This window comes from Salmo trutta, chromosome 10 (genome assembly GCF_901001165.1).
Source record: "Salmo trutta chromosome 10, fSalTru1.1, whole genome shotgun sequence".
Taxonomy (NCBI): domain Eukaryota; kingdom Metazoa; phylum Chordata; class Actinopteri; order Salmoniformes; family Salmonidae; genus Salmo; species Salmo trutta.
The window spans coordinates 13,580,180-13,595,941 of record NC_042966.1 but is presented as its reverse complement, the minus strand read 5'-3'; the positions used below and the strand labels follow the sequence as shown (position 1 = coordinate 13,595,941).

General features: G+C 42.9%; 1 protein-coding gene across 1 annotated transcript; it reads right to left on the bottom strand.

The window, feature by feature from the left end:
- Positions 1 to 5,969: 5,969 nt before the first annotated feature.
- Positions 5,970 to 7,630, bottom strand: LOC115200796 (D(5)-like dopamine receptor). Its single transcript, XM_029763928.1, has one exon. It carries the CDS (start codon positions 7,628 to 7,630, stop codon positions 6,293 to 6,295), a length of 1,338 nt encoding a protein of 445 aa, XP_029619788.1. The 3' UTR covers positions 5,970 to 6,292.
- Positions 7,631 to 15,762: the final 8,132 nt, after the last annotated feature.

The window sequence follows — 15,762 nt, the reverse complement described above, 5'->3', positions numbered from 1 at the left end:
CAGATGCAACTCTGCCTTCAAAGCAGAGTTGCAAAGAAAAAGACATATCTCAGACTGGCCAATAAAAATAAGTGATTAAGATGTGCAAAAGAACACAGACACTGGACAGAGTAACTCTGCCTAGAAGGCCAGCATCCCGGAGTCGCCTCTTCTCCACTACAGCCCCGTTGAGGTTAATGTGGGCCTGTTCGGCCCACCTTTTCCTGTAGTCCACGATAAGCTCCTTTGTCTTGCTCACATTGAGGGAGAGGTTGTTTCCGAGAACACTGGCACATCATTGGCCAAGGGTGATGCTCCACGCTTTTCCTCCTCTATGTTTGATACTCCCCACTAGGGCTGTGGAGGTCATGTCAGCTGGTTTTGTCAGCTGGTTATTGTCATGCAATAGACTGCCGGTATCACGGTAATTTACCATTAATTAACAGAAACGAGTTTAGCATCTCCAGGTCTCCATGCATACAAGCTGCACACAAGCCTCTGATGCACGCTTTTAAAACATCTAGATGCACTGCAGTACTTAATGCAGCTGGTGGCCACACCAGATACTGACTGTTACTTTTGATTTTGACCCCCCCACATTATTCCATTTGTGTTAGTCACATGTCTGTGGAACTTGTTCAGTTTATGTCTCAGTTGTTGAAACTTGTTATGTTCATACAAATATTTACACGTCTAAGTTTGCTGAAAATAAACGCAGTTGACAGTGAGAGGACATTTCTTTTTTTGCTGAGTTTACATTATCACAGTGGTGTTGGCAGTCACAATGTAAGTAACCTAGTGTATGTCCCTCTAACTCCCGTGAATGCCTCTGTTGATCCTACAGCTATTGTATACAGTAATCATGTGCCTTGTATACAGTAATCATAGCACTGTGTGCCCTAGTAGGAAGTCCACTGTGTGCAGCTCACCCTACACTATCAGCTTACATATATGAATAACATTGTCATGTCTACTTCTGATAAGCCTCCTAGTAATGCAATAAAAACAATCAAGCATCGTAGAAAAGGGCTAAAAATAGCCCACATTAACATATGTAGCCTAAGAAACAAGGTCCATTAAATCAATAACTTGCTAGTAACAGATAACATTCATATTCTCTGAAACATACATAGATAATACCGTTGATGACACAGTGGTAGCAATACATGCTTATAACATCTACAGAAAAGACAGAAATGCCAATGGGGGCGATGTTGTGGTGTATATTCAGAGCCACATTCATGTAAAGCTTAGAGAGGATCTCATGTTAAATACTGTTGAAGCAATATGGCTACAGGTTAATTAATCTGCCTCACCTAAAGCCCATTCTGGTCGGAAGCTGCTATAAACCACTAAGTACTAACAGTCAGTTTCTGGATAATATGTGTGAAACGCTTGATAATGTATGTGATATCAACAGAGAGCTGTATTTTCTGGGTGAACTAAATATTGACTGTCTTTCATCAAACTGGACACTCAACAAAAAGCTTCAACCTGCAACCTGGTTCAGTCAACCTACCTGGGTATTTACAAACAGCAAACAGGAATGAAATCATCAACATGCATTTGTAAATCCATCGGATGAAGTGATCACAATATAGATGCCATATCTAGGAAGGCTGGGCCTAATATGGTGTATAAGAGGTCATACAATAAGTTTTGTAGTGATTCCTGTGTTGATGATGTAAAGAATATTTGCTAGCCTGTGGTGTGTAATGAGGAGCAAACAGATGCTGCACTTGACACTCATGAGATTGCTTATTCCAGTTTCTAATAAGCATGCACCCAATAAGAAAATGACTGTAAAAACTGTTAAATCCCCATGGATTAATGAGGAACTGAACATTTTTATGGTTGAGAGGGATGAGGCAAAAGGAATAGCAAATAAGTCTGTCTGCACAACCGATTTGCTAATGTACTGCAAATTTCAAAATCATGTGACTAAACTGAATAAAAAGAACAAGAAACTATTCTACGAAACGAAGGTTAAATGATAGTAAAAAATCTTTGGAGCACCTTAAATGAAATGTTGCCCAAAAAGGCAAACTCAGCTCCATCATTCATTGAATCAGATGGCTCATTCATCACAAACCCACTGATATTTCCAACTACTATAATGATTTTTTTCATTGGCAAGATCAGAAAACTTACCAAATTATGAAAGACAAGCATTGTAATATTGAGTTCCGTCTATCAACAATGACAAGCCACCTGGGTCCGACAACTAGCGGACGATATTGCCACTCATATTTGCCATATCATCAATCAAAGTCCACAAGAAAGTGTGTGCTCTCAAGCCTGGATAGAAGCAAAATTCATTCCGCTACCCAAGAATAGTAAAGCCCGCTTTACTGGCTCAAATAGTCAACCAATCAGCCTGTTACCAACCCTTAGTAAACTTTTGGAAAAAATGGTGTTTGACCAGATACTATGCTATTTTACTGCAAACAATAGTGGGAGCTGTTTTGCTAGACTTCAGTGCGGCTCTTGACATTATTGATCATAGTCTGCTGCTGGAAAAATTGACAAGACTTTCAACACGCTTATAGGGAAGGACATTCAACACACACAGGGTGTTCTTTAATGGATGCCTCTCCAACAATCCAGGTAGAATCAGGAATTCCCCAGGGCAGCTGTCTAGGCCCCTTACCTTTCTCAATCTTTACAAATGACATGCTTTGAGTAAAGCTCCCTGTGGCTCAGTTGGTAGAGCATGGTGTTTGCAACGCCAGCATGGTGTGTGCAACGCCAGAGTTGTGGGTTTGATTCCCACGGGGGGCCAGTACAAAAAAAAAAACGCATGAAACGAAAATGTATGCATTCACTACTGTAAGTTGCTCTGGATAAGAGCGTCTGCTAAATGACTAAAATATAAAATTGTAAAAATGTAAAGCCAGTGTGTCTATGTATGCAGATGACTCAACACTATACATGTCAGCTACTACAGCGAGTGAAATTACTCCAACACTTAACAAAGAGCTGCAGTCAGTTTCAGAATGGGTGGTAAGAAATAAGTTAGTCCTAAATATTAAAAAAACTAAAATCATTGTATTTGGGACAAACCACTCACTAAACCTCAACTTGAAATTGATCAAGTTGAGATGACTAAACTGCTTGGAGTAACCCTGGATTGTAAACTGTCATAGTCAAAACAGTAGCTAAGATGGGGACACAGCCCGGACACCCATGCATACCCCACAAGACATGCCACCAGAGGTCTCTTCACAATAACCAAGTCCAGAACACATTATTTGTATTTATTAAGGATCCCCATTAGCTACATAGAGCCATGACTACATGGAACTCTATTCCACATCAAGTAACTCATGTAAGCAGTGGAATCAAATTTCAAAAACTGATAAACACACCTTATGGAACAGCGAGGTATGTGAAGACACACACACACAGGCACAGACACACGCATACACATGCTAACACACGCACTCTACACACATGTACACATGGATTTTGTACTGTAGATATGTGGTAGTAGAGTAGAGGCCTGAGGCAGCAGCTAATGGCAATCCTTAATAAATACAAATACAAATCTAAACCAGCACCTCTACCAGAGACCACCACACGGTGGTGCTCTTTGTCACATATAGATGGACTTGACCCTCCAGCCTGGTCTCATAAACTAGATGTAACATAGCACGTGGAAATCCGGGACACTCAAATTACACTGAACAAAATTATGAATGCAACATGTATAGTGTTGGTCCCATGTTTCATGAGCTGAAATAAAAGATCCCAGAAATGTTCCATACGCACAAAAAGCTTATTTCTCACAAATTTGGTGCACAAATGTGTTTACATCCCTGTTAGTGAGCATCTCTCCTTTGCCAATATAATCCATCCACCTGACAGGTGTGGCATATCAAAAAGCGGATTAAACAGCATGATCATTACACAGGTGCACCTTGTGCTGGCGACAATGCAAGGCAACTGTAAAATGTTTTGTCCAACAGCACAATGCCACAGATGTCTCAAGATTTGAGGGAGCTTGCAATTGGCATGCTGACTGCAGGAATGTCCACCAGAGCTGTTGCCAGAGAATTTCATGTTCAATTCTCTACCATAAGCCGCCTCCAATGTCATTTTAGAGAATTTGGCTCAACAGGCCTCACAACAGCAGAACGTAAGTAACCATGCCAGCCCAGGACCTACACATCCGGCTTCTTCATCTGCGGGATCATCAGACACTTGGACAGCTGATGAAACTGTGGATTTGCACAACTGAAGAATTTCTGCACAAGCTGTCAGAAACCATCTCAGGGAAGCTCATCTGTGTGCTCGTCATCCTCACCAGGGTCTTGACCTGACTGCAGTTTGGCGTCGTAACCGACTTCAGTAGGCAAATGCTCATCTTCGATGGCCACTGGCACGCTGGAGAAGTATGCTCTTCACAGATTAATCCCGCTTTCAACTGTACCGGGCAGATGGCAGACAGCATCTATGGCATTGTGTGGGCGAGCGGTTTGTTGATGTCGACGTTGTGAACAGAGTGGGGTTATGGTATGGTTAGGCATAAGCTATGAACAACAAACACAATTGTATTTTATCGATGGCTATTTGAATGCACAGAGATACTGTGACGAGATCCTGAGGCCCATTGCCATGCCATTCATCCGCCGCCATCACCTCATGTTTCAGCATGATAATGCACGACCCCATGTCGCAAGAATCTGTACACAATTCCTGGAAGCTGAAAATGTCCCGGTTCTTCCATGGCCTGCATACTCAACAGACATGTCACCCATTGAGTATGTTTGGGATGCTCTGGATTGACGTGTACAACACTGTGTTCCAGTTCCAGCCAGTAACCAGCAACTTCGCACAGCCATTGAAGAGGAGTGGGACAACATTCCACAGGCCACAATCAACAGCCTGATCAACTCTATGCGAAGGAGATGTGTCGAGCTGCATAAGGCATCTGGTCACACCAGATACTGACTGGTTTTCTGATCCACGCCCTTACCTCTTTTTTACAGATTCATATCTGTATTCCCAGTCATGTGAAATCCATAGATTAGGGCCTAATGAATTCAATTCAATTGACTGATTTCCTTATATGAACTGTAACTCAGTAAAATCTTTTAAATTGTTGCATGTTGCATTTACATTTTTGTTCAGTATTATTTCAAGTTTGTGCTCTATGTATCCAGTGAGTGTGGTTCATAGCATACAGTAAGTATTTAAAAGGTGAACAGACAGTTGATTGAAGTGTGTAAATTGGCCTACTGTAGCTTTTATTTTCTTCTGAGTAGAGAAAGTAAATGCAAAACATTATTGAATTCAAACTATCTGTTTACAGGTCCACAACAATTAGCAATTATTTTTGTGTTTCAGAAACGGTCAAATGTCACTGGAAAAGAAAACATTGGTGATCCTCCACACGTTTTCCGCCGAGTCTGATTTATAAAGGGAAACATGTGTGTATGGTGTGAGCCAGGTTTATACATGTCAATATTTGTGTGCTTGTGCAGTCTTTTCAGAAATAGCGCATGCAGAAATTGAGTGTAAAATGTACACAATCGTTATAAATGAAGCCCCAGGGCCCTTATTCACAAAGTGTTTCAGAGAAAGAGTGTTTATCTAGGATTACATCCCACCCCCTCTAATTCATTATGATTTACAAGGCGGAAGTGATTCTAGTTCAATTTTCCTACTCTGAGATGGTTGTGAATACAGGCCAAATTGTACTCCCCCAGACACAGATTAAGCCTGGCCTTGGGCTATAAAACACTCTCCGTTGTCCGGGAAACTGGCCCATAAATGTCTACCTTGGCTCCAATGTATGTTTGTTTTTATATATCACTTATATGTTTAGCAAACCTGTACTCTTCACTCCCTACCTCTCCTGGCGTGGGTATGCTTTCATAGTTAAACCTGCTGCTACATTCAGACATAATTGCCACTGCAATTAAACAGCCAATTATCTGTAATTATACTACTTGGTTCCTGCATTTTACCACATCAAAGACTTACTCGCCCACCCATGATGTATCTTTAATTTCCTTTGAGTGGAATGGTATTAAAGTACACAATGTATTGTATTAACATAATTACATTTCCTGATGAGTTATAAAAAATTACAAATAAGAAAGAGCAATGTATTGGTCAGTGTAATCATTTTCTTTTTCATCTTCAACTCAATTACTTGGGGTTTGTACCAATGCTTTTATGTACACTGATGTGCCAGAATATTGCACACTATAAAACCATCGGGATGTCAGAAAATAGTGATAATAACTACACTTTTGTAGATAAAACATTAAAAAAAGACACAAAGTGATCAAAATGTAGACTAGTTTCACAGATCCTCAATTTGACCTGGAAACACATAACACTCACTGGGTCCAGTCGAGGGGAAAGGTATCATATCTAATGATATTTCTGCTTCACATTCAAGCTGCAGTATTGCAGGCAGGATAAGGTCTCTTTGGTTACGTGAGGTATTAGAGACAACGGAGACTTTGTCAAATGGTAGGTCCAAATCTTCACCGTGTGAGACCATGGGTAGGCGTTGCGCACAATGCGCAGAGGCATTGATAGTTGCGTTCTGGAACGTAGTGTCGTGGCGGTAAGACATCAACTCGTTGCTGAAATGGACAGCTTCTACAGCACTGGAACAGTATCTTTTGCAGCCCAGAATGGCGGAGAATGCTTTTCTGAAATCAGCATTAAAAGCGTATATGACTGGGTTTAACGATGAGTTTGCCCATCCAAACCACACAAAAATGTTAAAAGTGGTGTTACTTACGCACAGGCGATCACCAAGATTGTTAACGTCACAAAAAGGTATTATGCAGTTGACCACGAAAAAAGGCAGCCAGCAAAATACAAACACTCCCATAATGATAGAGAGTGTCTTCAAAACTTTCGTTTCTTTTTTAAAGGTTGTTTTTAATGAGTTTGTTTTCTCGGTTGCTTGCTGATTGTTCTGTGCGTTTTCCACGGCTGTCTCCAAGGATGATATTCTCCGGATCTGGGTTTGCGCAATCCGGTAAATCCGTGTATAAGTGCCAACCATAATAACGACTGGAATGTAAAAACTTATCAAGGAGGAGGATATGGCATACGTGCTATTCAAGCTTGCGTTGCAGTCCTCTATTTGGTCGATTTGATTAGTGTCGTCCACTGTTTCCTTTTCCTCCACTGACTTGTGCCAATTGAGTTGGACGGGAATGAAGGAGATAAGAATGGAGAGGGTCCATGCCACTCCGATCATAACGAAAGCAAACCTTTGAGTCATTTTACGCTCATATCGAAAAGGGCTCGAAATTGCCCAGTATCGGTCCATACTTATTATACAAAGATTGAGAATAGACGCGGTAGAGCACATGATGTCAAAAGCTATCCAGGTATCACAGAAGCTGCCGAAGATCCAGCAGCCGGCCACTTCAGACATAGCCTTCCACGGCATCACAAGAATGGCCACGAATAGATCCGACACCGCCAAGGAGATGACAAAAAAGTTAGTCACTTTAGATCTAAGGTGTCGAAATTTGATCACAGCGGCGCACACTAGCGTATTACCAAAAAGCGTGGAGACGATCAGGATGAACAGGACGCACCCGGTGAGAGCACGGACGCTGTGCTTGGAGCTGTCCGTTTCAGCACCTGCGGTTTCGTTGTCAGATTTCTCCATTGACTAATTTCTCCTCTTTTCTGCGCATATCAATGATAGCGTCTTTAGCGTCTTCCACACTTAGCGTTCAGTGCTCCCTTTATTCACTATGCTTTCAACTTAGTTTTGGAGACCCAACTTGCGGATTTCCGTACTAACGCATAACTACCTTAATTAATAAAACAGGACAGTTGTAAGAACCGCAGTTATTTTCTTACGCTGACGCAGTAAAACATTTAATTGTCGTGAATAGGTGCACTGCACATAACCCATCCTGCACAATCGCTCCTTTTTTATATAGTGAATGGATCTCACTTAATGGTTGGATAGCTACTCATGCTTGACGATGGCAATGAAGACCCCTCCTCTTAAAGGCCCAGTGCAAATGATGATAATGTCCTTCTAGTGAAATTTCAGGGGTGGCTGCCTGGTTACATCACCAGGTGGTAAATTAGTTAGACCAATATGAAAGAGAGCTCCAAACCTCTCTGCCAAAAACAGCTAGTTTTCCCCTCCCCACTCAGACCATACTCAGACAGTCCTAGCGAAATTCTTGAGAAATTGCCCTTTGCTAACTAAGAAGATTTGTTTTTCTTTTTGACCATTTTAATTGAAAACAATCACAGTAAGGTACTTATACTGAATAAAAATATAAATGCAACATGTAAAGTGTTGATCCATCCCATGTTTCATGAGCTGAAATAAAGATCCCAGAAATGTTCCATACACACAAAAATCGTGTTTCTCTCAAATTTTGTGCACAAATCTGTTTACATCCCTGTTAGTGAGCATTTCTCCTTTGCCAAGATAATCCATCCACCTGACAGGTGGGCATATCAAGAAGCTGATTAAACAGCATGATCATTACACAAGTGCACCTTGTGCTGGGTAAAATAAAAGGCCACTCTAAAATGGGCCGTTTTGTCACACAACACAATGCCAGAGAAATTCAGAAATCAGACATAAGAGAAACATCTATAGAATATACACATACAGTATATTGATTATAGAAAATCTAAAGAAAATCTATAAAATCTTTAATCAATCAGTTAACTATTGTATGAACTTGGAAATAATCTGCACTGTCAGTAGCCTAGAGCATTACAGAAAAGGATTAGGCTAGGTTAAAGTACCAGTTTGACAACAACAAACAGCGGCAGAGGTCATATTGGAGTTGTCCTCCAGGGCAAGGATACAGGAGGCGGGGAATATTAAGGCTGTGTAAGGGCTGTCGTGAGAGGGAGTAGACCAAGGTGCAGGGGAGTTAGTGTTCATCATAGAATATTTAATAGCAGAAAGAACACTATACAAAACAAAACGAGAAAACTGACAGCCAAACAGTCCTGTCAGGTGCAAACACTAACAGAAACAATTACCCACAAAACCCAAAGGAAAAACATGCTCCTTATGTGTGACTCCCAATCGGCAACAACGAACTTCAGCTGTGCCTGATTGGGAGCCACACACACACACACACACACACACACACACACACACACACACACACACACACACACACGGCCCAAAACAAAGAAATACAAAAACATAGAAAAAGGAACATAGAACGCCCACCCAATGTAACACCCTGGCCTAACCAAAATAAAGAACAAAAACCCCTCTCTATGGCCAGGGCGTTACAGGCTAAGTACAGTCCTGACAGACTCAACCCCACAAGAGGTTCCTGGAGGACAAGGCAAAAAAAAAATAAGAGAGAAGGAAGAGAGCAAAGGGAGAAAGAAACCTGTGATATTGAAGAAAGCTGTGGCGCCACTAAAAAAGGTTGCTTCAGGTTCCAAAACCACAACAAACACCCTAAAAGAAGGGGATGGAGAATGCTTGTTCTGTAACAAGCTCTTGTGTGTTACCTGTGGGAACTGGATACGGTGTGAGCAGTGTCAGAGGTGCTCAAATTTAACTGGGGTGGGTTTCATTTGCAACCTCTGAGTCAATGAAAAAATCTGGAAAAATGTCATTGTGTTAAATTATTGTTATGAAATGTGTGTGTGTGTGTTTATCACTAATCAGTTATATTCCAATGAATTTGTTCAAAATATTTATAAATATTACAAACTAGTGGTGATTAGCAGAGTGAGTTAAGGTGTGAGAATTGGAAGTAGAGGGCATGTCTAGAGGGTGAATAGGGAATAGGTGAGATGGTATGAGCAGTCCCGTTTTGGTGATTTCTGGTATATAATACAAATAAATGATTCACAGCATGTTTCGGACTCATTCAGAAGTTTTTAATCTGATTAAGTACAATAGTCCTACTATTAGAAATGAATGCTGAAAGTTCCGTTTATATTCCTAAAACTTAAGTTGAAAATAATGCTGTCGCTGCTTGCCAAAACACAGTTAACGTGTTCAAATGAATAACCAACATGCAGAAACATTTTGAGATAAATAGAAAACCTACTAATAAAATGTACTATCTACAACAATAATAATCATATTACTTGTATTTTTTAAACCTTGAGCACCTTATAAACTCTGTTGTTTTGACTAGTGACAAGTGGTGTTACGGATACAGGTATCCTGTGTGTGTGTATCCTGTATGTGTGTTTCTTGTCTCTCCTTCTCCCCTCGCAGGTGACAATCATCACTCCCCAATCAGTCATCAATCAGTCCCCAATCAGAAGACACCTGTTCCTTTTCCCTCAACCTATCACAGTCCCTTTCCCTTGGTTTAAAAACCCAGTCAGTTGTTTTCTCCCCAGCTCATTCTCACTCTGTGATCAATCTTTGTGTTCATTCTCTCAATTGCGCTTGTGTCCAATCGCTATCTCTGTATTAATCTCTTTTGTTTTTGCAACTGCATGTCACATTTGTCCGGTAATCCTGTGAGTATTGTTTTGTTGTTTGTTTAGTGGGAAAAGGGGGTACCAAGACAAGTTGCCCATGGGCATACATTACCCGTAGGAATACTTTGTTTAAGTACCCTAGTTAGAACTGGTTGACCACCCACTGTATTTTTGGTTAGTTAGCTGTTGTGGAAATAGGCTAGTCTAGTTTAGGGGTGTTTTGGATTATTGTTTCTTTGTGTGGGTCCAGCTCAGCCCTTTTCTCACACCCCTTTACCGTGTGTTTAAAATAAACCTTTTGAGTTTGACGGTAGATTTCAGTTGTCTGTGGTTTTTGGTTCTCACTGTTGTCACAAATATAATTTGCATGATTTATGTTACGGGTCTCGTATCCATCCCCCTTAGACCGCTGGGCCAAAGGTATTCGTAACAAGTGGCAATAAATCATTAATATCGATTAGGGTTGAAATCAGGTTGTATGCACTGTTGAAACTACCACAACTAAAAAAAACACATGTAAACTGAAGATAGTCAGTCGTCCAACTGCATGTATCTTCCGCACTTAACCCAACCGCTCTAAATCAGAGAGGTGTGGGTGGGCTGCCTTAATCGAAATCCACATCTTAGGCACCCAGTGGGTTAACTGCCTTGCTCAGGGGCAGAACAACAGGTTTTTACCTTGTCAGCTCGGGGAGTCGATCCATCAACCTCCGGTTACTGGTCCAATGCTCTAACCACTAGGCTACCTGCCACCCCATATACATCACTGGTTAGAGGACAACCTGCAGAAGACAGTCAGCCACATTTTGCAATTTTGCATTTTGATACAGGAAACCATGTATTTGATACCATTCCGCTCCACCCATTACCACAAGCCCATCCTTCCCAATTAAGGTGCCACCAACCTCCTGTTTTTGAAGTGTTGCATTTTGATTCAAGTGGGTTGCCAGTGCAGTAAGTGTAAGGTCTTTTTTTTTTTTTGTTAAAGGTCCAATCAGCCGTTTTTATCTCAATATCAAATCATTTATTGTAAACAAGTACCTTGCTGTGATTGTTTAAAATTAAAATGGTCAAAAAGAAACAAAAATTGCTTCTTAGCGAAGAGCAATTAATCAAGCAAGAATTTTGCTAGGACTGTCTGGGAGTGATCTGAAAACGAGCTATTATTGGCAGAGAGGTTTGGAACTCTCTTTCTTATTGGTCTAACTAATTTACTGCCGCAAACATCTAGCAACCCAAAGGTTGTGAGTTCGAATCTCATCTGGAACAACTTTAGCAACTTTTCAACTACTTACTACTTTTTAGCTACTTTGCAACTACTTATCATTTTAGCTAACCCTTCCATTAATCCAAACCTTAACCCTTTTACCTAATTCTAAAATTAACCCTAATCTTAACCACTAACCCCTTGCCTAGCTAATGTTAGCGAGCTAGCTAATGTTAGCCACAAAGCTAGAATAAGTACCATATCATACCTTTTGCAAATTGGTAACACATTGTACAAATGCAAATTAATTACTTAAAAATCATATGTGATTTTCTGGATTTTTGTTTTAGATTCCGTCTCTCACAGTTGAAGTGTACATATGATAAAAATTACAGACCTCTACATGCTTTGTAAGTAGGAAAACCTGCAAAATCGGCAGTGTATCAAATACTTGTTCTCCCCACTGTATGTTTGGGGTCATTGTCCATTTGCAAGACCCATTTGCGACCAAGCTTTAACTTCCTGACTGATGTCTTGAGATGTTGCTTCAACATCTCATTTTGATGCCATCTATTTTGTGAAGTGCACCAGTCTCTCCTGCAGCAAAGCACCCCCACAACATGATGCTGCCACCCCCGTGCTTCATGGTTGGGATGGTGTTCTTCGGCTTGCAAGCATTCCCCTTTTTCCTCCAAACATAACGATGGTCATTTTGGCCAAACAGTTCTATTTTTGTTTCATCACTCCAGAGGACATTTCTCCAAAAAGTACGATCTTTGTCCCCATGTGCAGTTGCAAACTGTAGTCTGGCTTTTTTATGGCGGTTTTAGAGCAGAGCACAGCTATTTTCAGGTCTTTCTAGAGATGTTCCATTGGTTTCAAGTCCGGGCTCTGGCTGGGCCACTCAAGGACATTCAAAGTCTTGTCCCAAAGCCAGTCCTGCGTTGTCTTGTCTGTGTGCTTAGGGACGTTGTCCTGTTGGAAGGTGAACCTTTGCCCTAGTCTGAGGTCCTGAGAGCTCTAGAGCGGTTTTCATCAAGGATCTCTTTGTACTTTGCACCGTTTATCTTTCCCTCGATCCTGACTAATCTCCTAGTCCCTGCCGCTGAAAAACATCACACAGCATGATGCTGCCACCACCATGCTTCACCGTGGGGATGGTGCCAGGTTTCCTACAGACCTGACACTTGCATTCGGGCCAAACAGTTCAATCTTGGTTTCATCAAAATGCAGACATTTTAAAAACCTGTTTTCGCAGTGTTATTATGGGGTATTGTGTGTAGATGGATGAGGATTTTTTTTTTATTAATCCATTTTAGAATAAGTCTGTAACGTAACAAAATGTAGAAAAAGTGAAGGGGTCTGAATACTTTCCGAATGCACTGTATGTTGCCCCTCGGCAACCTGGCAGTCAGGCAGACAGAAGGAGAGAGAGAGATATAGACAGCAAAACATAGGCTATTTACATTTCTTAGTCAACAAGCTGGATAACTTATGTACCCCTCTGTTCCCCCTCCATCTTTCCATCTAAGCTAGAAGATTCCTGCTAAAAAGAAAATGAAGAATAACAAAATGCAGTTGAGAGAGTGACAAGGCTCAGGAGAAGACCCAGATGCAGACAGTTTCGAAGTAACAAAAGTTTATTACAAAAACAGGGGGGCAGGCAAACATTAGATCAAGGGCAGGCAGAGGTCAGTAGCCCAGAGCAGATTCCGAAAGGTACAGAATGGCAGGCAGGCTCAGGGTCAGGACAGGCAGAGGTCAGTAGTCTAGGGTGGTATAACAAGGTACAAAATGACAGGCAGGCTCAGGGTCAATGCAGGCAGAATGGTCAAAAACTGGGCACGGTTGAACACAGGAACTAAAGACAGACAGGAGCACAAGAAAAAATGCTGGTAGGCTTGACAAAACAAAAACTGGCAACAGACAGAGAACACAGGTATAAGTACACTGGGGATAATGGGGAAGATGGGTGACACCTGGAGGGGGTGGAGACAAGCACAAAGACAGGTGAACAAATTAGGGTGCGAGAGAGACCAGGGACAGTGAGGGACAGCCAGTGGTTGAAGGAGACCAGCCGGAGCTTGCTGAGTAGTCTTGTTCTGTGCACAGACTGTGCAGGCGGCAACGAACGCGGAGACGTCCGGGACCAGGGTCTGACGGTAGCCTGGGAGACAGGCAAGCCTGGAGGAGTGGCCTGGCACGAGTTGGGAAGGATGGTCTCGGGGTTTGAGGGTGTAGCCGCGGGACTATAGCGGCGTGACAGAGCATCCAACTTGATATTCTTGGATCCTGGTCGGTAGGAGAGAGAGAAGTTAAATCGGGTGAAAAGCAGGGCCCACCTAGCTTGCCTGGAATTGAGACGCTTAGCGGTGCAGAGATATTCCAGGTTCTTGTGATCCGTCCACACAATGAACGGATGTTCCACCCCCTCCAACCAGTGTCTCCACTCCTCCAACCCCATCTTCACCGCGAGAAGCTTACGATTCCCCACATCGTAATTCCTCTCTGTGGCGTTGAGGCGATGGGAGAAGGCGGCACAGGGATGTAGCTTGAGGTCCAGGGCAGAACGCTGGGACAGGACAGTCCCCACTCCGACATCCGAAGCATCGGCCTCCACCCCAAACATACGGGACGGGTCAGGATGAACCAATATGGGAGCTGTGGTGAAACGGTGCTTGAGGTCCCGGAACGCCCGGTCAGCAGCTAGGCGTTCCGGGACCTCAAGGGGGACACGTGAACTGAACCTTGGGAGAGGTGAGTGCAGACAGGGGGGAAGCCAGGGTGCTGACAGGGGGAAGCCAAGGAGAAAGGAGCGATAAAAGTTGGAAAATCCTAGGAAACGTTGCAGCTGCACTCTGGACGCAAAATGGGGCCAATCCCCCACCGCTCTTACCTTCCCGGGATCCATCTGTACATTCCCTGCAGCTATGACGTAACCAAGGACGGGGATGGTAGAGCGATGGAATTCACATTTCTTTGCTTTCACAAAAAGCTGGTTCTTCAGGAGGCGCTGGAGGAGCTGTCGGATGTGGAGCATGTGTTCTTGGGCTGAGTGGGAGAAAACAAGGATGTCTTCGAGGTAGACAAAGACGAACCGGTTCAACATGTCGCGGAGAACATCATTGATCAGGGAATGGAACACAGCTGGAGCATTGGTAAGGCCAAATGGCATGACCAGATATTAGTAGTGAAAACGGTGGCCCCCTGGAGCGGCTCGAAGGCCGAGGCAATGAATGGTAGTGGTTAGCGGTTCTTCACAGTGATGTCATTGAGGCCCCAGTAGTCAATGCATGGGCGTTTTGCCCTTCTTCTCCACAAAAGAGAACCCAGCGCCGGCGTGGGAGGTGGAAGGACAGATACACCCTGCATCTAGGGAATCCTCGATGTAGGTCTCCATAGCCTTGGTCTCCGGACCCGACAGAAAGTACAGTCGTCCCTGTGGTGGTGTGGTGCCTGGGAGAACGTCGATCCCACAGTCATAAGGTCGGTGCGGAGGAAGTGAAGTGGCCCGGGCCTTACTGAAAACCTCCCGGAGGTCCTGGTACTCCGCGGGAATAGCGGAGAGGTCCGGGGCAACTTCCAATTAGTGCTACAGGAAACAAATTTCTGTTTGAAAAAGCTAGCCTTAGCTAACTGACTGAATATATTTGTTCCTGACTTCACTGGAAAGTTGCATATCGCGGGGGCTATTCGATGCTAATGCAGTACGCCACAGGATGTTTTTGTGCTGGTCAAGAGCAGTCAAGTCTGGGGTGAACCATCTGTTCTTAGTTCTACATTTTTTGAATGGGGCATGCTTATTTAAGATGGTGAGGAAAGCACTTTTGAAGAGCATCCAGGCATCCAGGCATCCTCTACTGACGGGATGAGATCAATATCCTTCCAGGATACCCGGGCCAGGTCGATATGAAAGGCCTGCTCGCTGAAGTGTTTTAGGGAGCGTTTGACAGTGATGAGGGGTGGTCGTTTGACCGCGAACCCATTACGCACGCAGGCAATGAGGCAGTGATCGCTGAGATCTTGGTTGAAAACAGCAGAGGTGTATTTAGAGGGCAAGTTGGTCAGGATGATATCTAAGAGTTTTTTTTTGTTGATAAATAGAAACGTAATAGAACTAAGCACAGGCAAAATCCTAGAGGAAAACC

Bases quoted from the DNA above. Each gene is read 5' to 3' on its own strand.
- LOC115200796 (XM_029763928.1), bottom strand. From the start codon at position 7,630: ATGGAGAAATCTGACAACGAAACCGCAGGTGCTGAAACGGACAGCTCC.